The 11,514-nt window shown below is 47.8% G+C and overlaps 1 protein-coding gene across 1 annotated transcript in view; it reads left to right on the plus strand.

Moving 5' to 3' along the window:
• LOC131739358 (beta-adrenergic receptor kinase 2) overlaps positions 1-11,514 on the plus strand; it is a 57,573-nt gene that overhangs the window by 40,327 nt on the left and 5,732 nt on the right. The window contains exons 7-21 of the mRNA XM_059032868.1: positions 1,052-1,113; positions 1,392-1,443; positions 3,341-3,432; positions 3,594-3,693; positions 4,317-4,395; positions 4,629-4,759; positions 5,174-5,268; positions 5,420-5,527; positions 6,694-6,760; positions 7,055-7,155; positions 7,641-7,707; positions 7,897-7,992; positions 8,074-8,236; positions 8,506-8,642; positions 11,381-11,494. Of these exons, the coding sequence (XP_058888851.1) occupies positions 1,052-1,113; positions 1,392-1,443; positions 3,341-3,432; positions 3,594-3,693; positions 4,317-4,395; positions 4,629-4,759; positions 5,174-5,268; positions 5,420-5,527; positions 6,694-6,760; positions 7,055-7,155; positions 7,641-7,707; positions 7,897-7,992; positions 8,074-8,236; positions 8,506-8,642; positions 11,381-11,494 (1,464 nt within the window). The remainder of the gene's footprint in view (positions 1-1,051; positions 1,114-1,391; positions 1,444-3,340; positions 3,433-3,593; positions 3,694-4,316; positions 4,396-4,628; positions 4,760-5,173; positions 5,269-5,419; positions 5,528-6,693; positions 6,761-7,054; positions 7,156-7,640; positions 7,708-7,896; positions 7,993-8,073; positions 8,237-8,505; positions 8,643-11,380; positions 11,495-11,514) is intronic.

An 11,514-nucleotide genomic window follows, 5' to 3' on the forward strand; every position in this document is an offset into this window, starting at 1 on the left:
TAGGTTATGTTATGTATTCTCCTGCGGGAATGAAGGAGTTTCTTAAAAGATCTTCTGGTGATGAGGTCACGGACTTCACAATTAAAAATTTTCAACAAGAAACAAAAAAACAGGATAGCTCCTGAAAAACTGTTTAGGGGGGAAGGGAAACAGTACTGAAATAGTACCGAAATTACCATGGGTACAAAATTATGATTTTAAAGCTTTTTTCAAACATTGAATGTGTTGACACTAAAATGCCTTTTTTTTTTTTTTTTCTTGTCTGTACACAAGAGAGACCCTGTTGTGTGGCGGAAGAATGAAAAAGCAGTGCTGTGTTACAAGCAGCACCCTATATGGCAATGCTGATTGTGCAAGACGCAATCTTGTCGTCTCGCTGTCATCACTTCAGGCCACATGAGTAGACAATTTGAATAACATTCTGCAGTCAGGAAGAGATGTTGGCAGCCTACGAATCTATAAATAATCCAGAGACACAGAGAATAGAGACAGCCTTCAGAAAAACAGGAACTGCAACACTGGATGTATAGTCCGGATTACTCGCAATGCATTATAGCATTAGATTCAGTTCATTTACAGACACACACCAGCATTATAACAGCTAGCAGGGTCCTGCAACTCACAACACAAATAGAAATGGAAGTCTGTTTGTGGTGGTGGTGGTGGTGTTGTTCTTATTATTAACACAGTGTGTAGAAGACTGATGTCGTCCTCCCTGTTTATTCACAGAGCAGGGATAGCACAAGCAGTGCCAATCTGCTTTTACTGTACAGTAAAAAAGACTCTATGCAATCGAAAGTGGTACTGTGTTACCGTGGAGCTGGACTGTAGTGATGAAGCAGTTCAGTCTCTCATTGTGCAAAACTGTCAGGGTTGATCCCCAATCTCATTTCAGTGTGCGATTTGGAGCCCAGGTCTCCAGACGTGAAGAAGGGCTTGTGTGTTAACCTGCTGCCCCAGTTGCCCCGCTGCTGTTGAGTATCCAGGGTGTGTCCTCTCCCTGCTAGGAACCAGTCTGATTGCATTCTTCTTCTTGTCTTTCTCCCTGCAGCCATACATAGAAGAGATCTGTGACAGTCTACGGGGGAAGATATTTCAGAAGTTCATAGAGAGGTTTGTACAGGGCTAGTTCAAATGACTCTGTAATGTGTAAACCCTGCCTAACAAGCCATTGAGCATGGGGATCTTCTCTTTCATATTATTATTGTAGATCACACTATAATAATGATTGGAATTTCTTCTTCTTCTTATTATTATTAGACTGTTGCAGTTCGCAGTGCACTTGATCACCCTGAGACTGCAGCCGAGGCTGGGAGTGAAAGGGTTACTAACCTGGGATCAGGTTTCAAAGACATCTCACCGAGTCTCCTCTCTTCTCGTTTTTCTTACAGTGACAAATTCACCCGCTTCTGCCAGTGGAAGAATGTAGAGCTAAACATCCATGTAAGTGAGGCTTCCCCCCCTCCTCCTGCAAGCTGTCAGCTGCAGTCCATGGGAACCACTGGCTAGCCGGGATGTAGTTTCAACCTTGTCCTCCTTGCCCTAGTTGTGTTTTCTATACATTTATAATTTGTAGTGTGATCCGATGGCGCACACTGAACAGCAGACGCACCCGAGGGCTTGAGAACTGTTTCTAGTGCAGTGAACAGCAGTGCAGATTCAAGAGTGATATTCACGTCCCGGTTTTAATTAAAACCTGGATTGCCGGTGGCCCCCGAGGGCTGGAGCTGCTGTAAGAAGCCAGGCTATAAAGCCACCCCTCCCTGTAGATTTCCTGTGTGGCCTGTCTTCTCATTGAGTTTATGTTTGGGAATTAATTGTGTTGGGCGGCGGTCCGTTTGGTGCGGTCTGCAGCATTAGCCAGCAAAGCCAGCTCTGGGGACAGCCATGTTTGATATTTCTATAGTCTGTATCCAGCTATAGCAGAACAAGAGCCTTTTACCTGTAGATGTGTTGTCCCCAAGCAGCCTGCAGAGATCCCAGGTGAAATCTGTGCCTGTACTGGGTCTTGCTACAGATCTGCACCATGTTATTAACATCCACCAAACAGGGTTTTAATTTAAACTATGATGAGACCAACCACGCAAGGAAGTGAGTAATACGCTTTATTAAAAATAGAACTCTTCAGCCAGACACTCGTGAATAATTTATTGCGGTACAGCAATAAAAACAAAATCAAATATCAGTAGAAATTTAACTCCCGTGCCCTCTTGTGAGATCAAATAACCAGGCTGAAACAAACAAACAAAAAAAAACAATCAACAATGAGCATTCGTGGACACAAGTGGCTGCGTGCAGAAGTAATTTAATTGAGCATGGAAGAGACGATGGGAGTCTTCACAGACAGCTGGCGCGCTGCTGTCAGTCCTGCTGAGGGTGTCAGCCTGGCTGTGTGCCCGACGCAATGGGCAGGGCAGGGCAGGGCGGATGAGAGAAGAGACGCAGGAAAAATCAGATGTTAATTTAATGGAGCTCATGTTCCTGTCTTGTGAGAGACCCTGCTATTGAAATTGTCTCATCACATGGGGCTCCCAAGTGGCGCATCCATAAAGGCTCTCCGCATGGAGTGCAGGATGCGCCCTATAGCCTGGAGATCGCTGGTTTGAGTCCAGGTTATGCCATCGTCGATCGTTGGCAGGGTAATCCTCGGTTCACAGCGCAACAGCGACCCCTGTGGCCGATAGGGTGTCTGTGGGTCTGCAGTGGAGCCATTCAGAGCTGTGTTGTCCTCCAGCATTATGGGTCTGGTGGCTTCGCTGTAGACCTGCAGCGCGAAAAAAGACGGCTTGGCAGGACACGTTTCGGAGGACATGTGTGTCTGCCGCTGTTTCCCGAGAAAACCAGGGTAAAAATCATTGGCGACAACTTCATTTTTATTTTTATTTTTTTTAAATTGTCTCATCACAAATGCATAAGCAAACACAAGATTTAATTGTGCATACAGCAATATACTATTTCATGTTTCTTTACAATATTATTTAAGGAAGGCCTGCCCCCTTCCCCTGGCACTCTCCTTGTCACCTCTAAACAGCGTATTGAAATCACAATGAGCCATAATCTTAAAATAGCAAAACAGTATCACCCTGTAATTGGGGCACACTGTATTATATAAGTCTTGTTCACGTCCTATCCCTAACAAACTAGGGCAAAACAACAGAGCAGTGCTCCTCAGCCCCTGCACCTCAAGGTAGCTTTGAGATTTAAGCAGAGGGACTGTCACTGACAAATGCAGGACTCTGATCCCATGCTTCTGCAGGGACTGTGTTTCATTGCTGGTTCTACAGTATAGGGTGTTCCTGCTGTAGGTAATGATGGCGTTGCTGTTCTGTGTGTTTCCCAGTTAACGATGAACGACTTCAGCGTGCACCGGATCATTGGTCGAGGGGGCTTCGGGGAGGTGTATGGCTGCAGGAAAGCAGACACTGGAAAAATGTAAGTTTGTCTTCAGTTTATTAACATGCCATATAACACAGGAATTCCCATTGCATTGCAGTTAGAACAGAGTTTTACCTAGCTCTTCAGCCAAGTAACCCCAGTTTTTCAAGGCAGGGTTCAGGTTGCAGGCGCAGTGATGTGTGCTGTTGATTTTGCAGGTACGCCATGAAGTGTCTGGACAAGAAGAGGATCAAGATGAAGCAGGGCGAGACACTGGCTCTGAACGAGAGGATCATGCTGTCCCTCGTCAGCACAGGGGTGAGTGCAGGGACACGTGGATCTTAGGGTGTAACACTGGGGAAAGCCAGGCAAGCAGACTGGCAGACAGACAGACATACAGGCACAGGTAGACTGATAGATGGATAGACAGTTCAGTTGAAATATGTTGATCAGAAACACAGCAACCTGTATCCTGTATTACTAGCAAGGGGATAGGAGCTTCTCACTTTGCAGTTCCTGCGTGGGATCTCGGTGTGTTTAGAGCTTCACAGGCTTTCAGCACCGCTGCCATGCAGTGAGGGCAGTTAGAACAGACTGAGCATTAGCTGTGACCTCCATGGATCAGCCCTGGCAGGGCACTCTGCAGCATGCAGTGGATCTCATTGAACTACAGCAAGCTCCATGGACACGGACATCACTTCCAGTGCTTTGGCAGTTCGGTGGGTTAGGCAAGGGGTTCAAGTGGATACATGCCTCCAGTAAAAACAAGATCTTGTTGAAATGCATGCTGTTTTCACAAGTCTGTTTGCTAAATGCTCTGGATGTTTGAGATGCTGGAGTCCTGAGATTCCAGGCTGCTTGCTGTAGCTGGCCAGCTATGTTCTGTGGTGTAGAGTGTTTTGACCCTGACCGGCCTCTGCTCTTTCCCCCCTTCCTCCCAGGACTGCCCCTTCATCGTGTGCATGACCTACGCCTTCCACACGCCAGACAAGCTGTGCTTCATCCTCGACCTCATGAACGGTAAGACCCGGGGGGTCGGGGCAGCCTGTAGTAATCGCCGTTCTGTGATTCATCTTTACAGAAAACAGGGAATGCTTTACTGGAGATAATTAAAGGTACAACATGTTGTTTTGTTTCCTTTTTAAGGCTAGAAAATGCATCTTTGACTGTTTGTTTAAAAGCCCCAGGTCGCTGGGTCTCAGCCTGTGTGAGTGGCGGTGTCTGACTCCCTCTCCCTCTATGTTTGCTTGCAGGAGGAGACCTGCACTATCACCTGTCCCAGCACGGGGTCTTCTCTGAGAAGGAGATGAGGTTCTACGCAGCAGAGATCATCCTGGGGCTGGAGCACATGCACAACCGATTCGTGGTCTACCGGGACCTTAAGGCAAGTCCTGCTGACACCAAGCCTTCCTTCCTTCCTTCCTTCCTTCCTTCCTTCCTTCCTTCCTTCCTTCCTTCCTTCCTTCCTTCCTTGCTTCCTTGCTTCCTTCCTTCCTTCCTTCCTTCCTTGCTTCCTTGCTTCCTTCCTTGCTTCCTTCCTTCCTTCCTTCCTTGCTTCCTTGCTTCCTTCCTTCCTTCCTTCCTTCCTTCCTTCCTTCCTTCCTTCCTTATCAGATTAAACCCTGGGGTGCTCAGCAGTGGGCACAGTGTTGCAGCAAAGCGACATTTATATAATGCCTTTCATGATGAACCCCCCCTCAGGGTGCTCCTGCATCCATACTGTGATAATAATTATTATTAAAGAACTACTTTGAGTTTGTTCATTATTAAGTGAGTGCTGCTTTTCTGCCTCTTCCAGCCTGCGAACATCCTGTTGGACGAGCACGGTCACGTCAGGATATCTGACCTGGGTCTGGCCTGCGATTTCTCCAAGAAGAAGCCTCACGCCAGCGTGTGAGTACTGACCCTGCACCCTGTCCGCAGTGAAAGGAACACAAAGTGTTCCTCTGAATAAGAAGCTGCTGTGCTTTCGCTCCTGTTCTCTGAGGGAGTGTTACGGCGCTGGGTGAATGAGTAACCTTGCTTGTGTGTGTTCTGTTGGCAGCGGCACACACGGGTACATGGCTCCAGAGGTGCTCCAGAAAGGCACGGCCTACGACAGCAGCGCCGACTGGTTCTCACTCGGCTGCATGCTCTTCAAGCTGCTGCGAGGGTGAGTCGCTCCTGCTCCGATTCATTTCTCCCCTGTAGGCATGGCTTGCATGGGGGACATGTCCCCCACACATTACAGAAGTCCTAACACTTTAATTTCTTAGTAATGTATTGGTATTATCACTAGTCAGTAAAGCAGTCTCCACAAAGACCCAGCGGAAACACCAATCAACTGAGTCAGCGTTGTGGCGCAATGCATTGTGGGAGAGCACACTTTTGAAACCAAAGTTATGTCACTGCCTCCCACCGATCGTGGCCATGCTGTTTTTTGGGTGGTTTAAGTACAAGCTAGTACATACTGTTCTGTAGTGCATGGTATACATTCAAGTCACAGCCTCCCAGTCCCTCAGCTCTAACCTCCTGGCCACGCTTTCATGCCCCTCCCAGTCCCTGGGAACAGTGTTGGCATGTTTGTTGGTTTTGATGTTTTCTTCTAAAGGGCAGTTGGGTCTGATCCAGGGGAGCAGTGTGGCGGGCTGGCTATGTCGCAGGCTTCCTCTGGGGGACGGCTCATTGATGTTGTAGGGCCTTGAAGTTTTGTTAAGAGCTAAAAGTCAGAGTCACTGGGCACATCAAAGCAGGAGAGCTGGGAGAGGAGAGGGGAGGGGTGGGGGCTGCTTGTGCAATAGAACCAGACTCTTTGTTGGTAGCCTGGTGGATTTAACCTCTTAATGTCCAAAGACCAGGAGCTACTCAAGGTGTCGTGATCGGCAGAGGTTTATACCACAAGCTGAATTAGGTACTAGTTAAAAATCACAGTGGACAAACAGCGGCACTGGTGGAATAAGACCCAGGGGTGAATGCAGGGTTCTTGTGATCAGGATTGAGATGCAGTAAGACCCAGGAGTGAATGCAGGGTTCTTGTGATCAGGATTGAGATGCAGTAAGACCCAGGAGTGAATTGCAGGGTTCTTGTGGTCAGGATTGAGATGCAGCAAGACCCAGGAGTGAATGCAGGGTTCTTGTGATCAGGATTGAGATGCATTAGCCTGCCTGTCACTGTCCCTGACTCTTCATGACCATCAAGCACAAAACAAGTCCCTAAGAGCAGCCATGCAGGAAGCTGTGGAGCCCAGGCAGCCTCCACTGAGCCTGGTTATCCTCCTGCAGTGTTCAGTGGAAATAAGAAGATAAATAACGGCTTGTGTTTCTGTGTTCCTCCTGCAGTCACAGTCCTTTCCGGCAGCACAAAACCAAAGACAAGCATGAGATTGACCGCATGACTCTCACAATGGTAAGGAAACTGTCCAGACCTGTTTTATTTTACTGTTATTTTTTCTTGCCTTTTAGCCCAGTATTAATAAATAATGCAATATTATTGAACGTCTCGTAGTGTGGGGTAGCAGAGAATTGTCTACATTAAAGTGGATTTTGCGGATGCACTCTTTTGGATAAAGGGGTTCACCTGTACTTGATTTCCAGTTCAGTAGAATTGTGCGGGTCATGCTAGTTAGTTATCAAGGCAGGTTGTGCTGTGCTAGCGGGTGTTGGATAGTATTTGAAGCCAGTCCTGTGCTTTGCCCCTCAGAATGTGGAGCTGCCGGACTCGTTCTCCCCGGAGTTGAAGTCTCTGCTGGAGGGCCTCCTGCAGCGGGACGTGGCCAAGAGGCTGGGCTGCCTGGGCCGGGGGTGAGTCTGCCTGCACTGCGCTGATGAAGGGATGAGAGGGCAGCTTGACATCCTCACTGCCTTGCATCCAGGTGGCCTGGCTAAGTTTCCACACCCCTGAGTCTGCACCATTTGAACATTTCATTACAGAGCTGTGTCTCCTCACACGTTTTGGATCCAGATTTAGTATTCCAGATGTGTGTGTTTTTTATTGAGACACGTTTGATCTTGGGAATGCTTGATATGCACCATTTTGTTTAACAGTACATCCTCTTAAAACACACAACAACAAAGCCATTAGAAACCAGAAGACTGTAGTACATGGTAACTAAGTAGCACTGTCTGTAGCGCAGCACCCTCTGGTGCAGGGGAGGAGGATTACAGGCATTGCACTGCATTGCTGTTCCATGCATGTACTGGACGTGCAGCTTCCCCTTTTTCTTGTAAATACCGTACAGCCGCGTTTGGGGTTCAGACGTTGACGGGTCCTCTGTTGTCTCCTGCAGAGCCCATGAAGTGAAAGAGCATCCTTTCTTCAAAGGGATCGACTGGCAGCAAGTCTATTTACAGAAGGTGATCTCTTTATTTACCCTCTCATAAAATGTACTTCCTTACCTGCTTAATCATTTACCTCCAGTGTGTGTGTAAGGTGTGCCCTCCCTCTGCTGCAGTTCCTGTGTGTGTGTGTGTGTGTGTGTGTGTTGTGAGTTCTCTTCTCTGTGTTAATTGTTTGCCCTCTCTCTCTTTCTCTGTCTGCTCCAGTACCCTCCTCCCTTGATCCCACCCCGAGGAGAGGTGAACGCTGCTGATGCCTTCGACATCGGCTCCTTCGACGAGGAAGACACCAAAGGCATCAAGGTATCCAGCTCCCTCTCTCTGCCCCTTGTCCCCACACTCTCTTGTGTCCCCTCTGTCTCACTGTCTCTCTTTGTGTTCCAGCTGCTGGACAGCGATCAGGAGCTCTATAAGAACTTCCCACTGGTGATCTCGGAGCGCTGGCAGCAGGAAGTGGCGGAGACGGTGTACGAGGCAGTGAATGCTGACACAGAAAAGAACGAGGCGAGGAAGCGCGCCAAGAACAAGCAGCTGGGCCACGAGGAGGGTGAGTGCACTGCACACAGCGCCCTCTACCTCGCCGGATGGGGGTACTGCACCAGCCAGTGCTGCAGCCAATAGGAGCAGACGACACTGTTCCCTACGTGACTCGTGCGTGGGCAAGAGGACCGTCAACCTCAAAGAGCTTGTACCAAAAGGAAAGGGCGTGAACTGGACTGGATTTTTAGAAAGACGGTTCTATGCTGTTAACGAGACGACCGTGGTATTTGTGCTACGTTTCCGATGTGTTGAAAATGCCCTGTGTCCCCGCTCTAGATTACGCGCTGGGGAAGGACTGCATCATGCACGGCTACATGCTGAAGCTGGGAAACCCCTTCCTGACGCAGTGGCAGCGCCGATACTTCTACCTGTTCCCCAACCGCGTGGAGTGGAGGGGGGAGGGCGAGTCGCGGGTAAGTCAGCCTCACTCAGCACACAGTATAGTCCTCATTCCCATCTCTTAATAAGCAGATAAGCATGGAAGTAGGAGATTCGGCATGCTCACTCACTGGGGAGGGCAGAGCAGTTCACTGATCCCACCCCACCTGTCTCCATATCTCTCTCGCTCTCTCTCTGTCCCCAAGTCACTGCCCATTTATGTGTAAGTGTGTTCAAAACTTTTTGCATTCAGAAAAGTTCTCTAAAGACAGTATGTGTGTGTGCATGTCTCATCTCAGTTCTGAACACAGAATTAAGTTATCAACCCTCCGGGCTGCATTAAATAATAATAATGATCAGGCCGCTGTCTCATTCATGGTTTCAATACACTTTATCACTGGACATTACAAGCTCCCCAGGAGTTTTTTTACTCTCCCCTGTTGCACTTTGAAAGCAGAGTGCAGTAAAACAACTAAACCCAATAGACCCCTCCCCAGACCCAGCTAGTGCATCCCTTCCCTGGCCAGGTGACCAGCCTGCTCCCTGAGGTCTGTGCTCGGGTTGACTGTCCGGTGGTGTAATCTCACCAGCTCCAGATCTTTGTGGATAATGTGTAGCTGAGAACTGTTGAGAATGAATGCGAGTGGTCTTGTTTCTATTTCTCTGTTTAGGAGCCCTGGATTATCTATAAAAAACGTAAACTGGTAAGGAGCTGTCGATGCAATAGCATTCTCACCAGGGCATGCTATAGCTGTGTACTGAGTGTGGGGATGTCTGCGGGGAGGGAGGGAGGGATACATGCTGGCTGTACATGTGTTCTGCAGTGTGGCCTCTGTGTTTCCCTGTCTGACTTGCACATTGTAAATCGGGAGGGAATTAGTGGAGGGCCCTCACACAGTGAGCTGTAGCTCATGTCAACGTGACCTGACTGAATTTGTGAGCCATCGAATCGTGAAATAACAAGGGGGCACTCTATACTGAAATAGAGCCAACTAGCGGATAGCATTAGCATTTCTGAAACAAGATTACAGATGAAATACTTGAAAGCTTAACTGCATTGCAGACTGTGCCAGTGGATCATTCTTTTCACATTGCCCGGTACATTATTATTCCAGTAGATCAGCTTGGTCTTAAAACGATAGAAAGTAAATTATACAGCTGACAGCTGGACGGCCTTCGAGTTGGAGAATGGTGATGTATTTAAATAGCATCGGTGTTTGAACAATAAATGCACAAAGCAATATGGACCCGAAGCCTGTTGGTAGAATGCTGTCACAGTAGGTCAGAGTAGTTGAGGATTGTGTTTGGAATCCCATCCCTTCCCAAACCCTGACATGTGTCCCCGTGTGAATGGTCCTTGTGGATAAGGATGCACTGCTGAGCAATCCAGTGCACTAGCCAGTACCTAGAGGAGCACTGCCACCTTGTGTGCACATTGCACCTTTGCAGCTGTTGAGTCTCGAGACGCTGAAATGATGTTACATGAAAAGATAAAGGCATGAGAGATGTTGTGATCTGCAGATTAGGAAGAGCTTGTGTAAGACGCTTGAACACATAATCAGCCCGCTCTGCAGATACCGGCATTCAGCCGCAAAACATGGGATTCTTGTGTTGCTTTAGTTTGCGTCATTGTTTTCATCTGATTTCTACTCTCAGTGCGTCTGTTTCCCCATCTCCCTGCTGTGGCCTGCTTTGTCCTCGTATCCCATCTTGCCCCAAAGGTGACCTGAATAAGTGATGAGTTTAAGATTGGTATCAGGGCAGCAGTAATCAGAATGCGTTTCAAAATGCAGTGTTACAATTGGCCTGCAGGTGGTGACCAATTGCTCTTGCGGCTGAACAAACAGATTTATGCCTTGCTTCCACTAGCCCACGGTTTCTTCAGTCCAATCCTCAGGTGAGTGCATGCAGTCCGGGTTTTTGTTTCAACCAGGGATGTATTCTAGGGAACATGGAAATCACTCTGAACAATTTAATTAAAAACGCAGATAGACATTTTAGTACAGTATGTTGTAACAGGTTGAAACCAAAACCCGGCCTGTGTCATGATCTGAGAATCAGGATTGGAGGAATGCTGTGTTAGGCAATGTATAGTTAGAGTACCATACCAGTGTTTGTGTGTCTCCATCTAAAGTGATACTGAAGGTGAACTGTACCAGTACTGGGCTAGTGTACACCATCTAGAACGATCTTCTCATGAGAGAAGACAGTAGTCAAAAATATAAATGAAATACAAAGCAACTACATTGTGACTCCTAAAACTGCCCCCCAAAAAATAAAAAATAAAATACATTCTTCAAGTGCATCAGTAAAAAGCAAGCTGCTTTTTTGAGTCCACTTTGCCAGTACAGGTATCAGTTCCAGTGGAAACAAGGGATCTGATCCTGGAGCTGAAAGCCCAGCTCCTCCCCTGACTCTCTGTGTGACCTTGGGGCAACTCGCACGCCCCGCGCCCTTAGTGAGAGCCCCACCATACATCTAAATAAACTGAATGACAAATAAATGAATGAGTGAATTGCCAATAAGACGCCATGGTGGCTCGTGTCTCTGTGTGCCAGCTCACCTGTTGTCCCATCGCTGCTGCTAAATCTGGAATTCTAAGACCCAGAGTGTCCTGAAGAACGCAGCTGCTCACTGAGGAACGGCTGCAGCCCACTTGAGATGTTCTGGCCCTGAAACCCCAGCAGTCCCTGCTGGATTGTTACACTGACCGAGGCAAACCCAGTCATAACACATTTTCTTTTCTTTTTTTTTTTTTCTTTGTAATTGCCAGCAAAACTTGCTAACGATGGAGCAGATCGTGTTGGTGGAGGATTCGCAGATTAAAGACAAGAAGTGCATCTTGTTACGAATTAAAGGAGGGAAGCAGTTTGTCCTGCAGTGTGAGGTAAGGCGCGCTGGCTGTGG

Source organism: Acipenser ruthenus, chromosome 11 (genome assembly GCF_902713425.1).
Source record: "Acipenser ruthenus chromosome 11, fAciRut3.2 maternal haplotype, whole genome shotgun sequence".
Lineage (NCBI taxonomy): Eukaryota > Metazoa > Chordata > Actinopteri > Acipenseriformes > Acipenseridae > Acipenser > Acipenser ruthenus.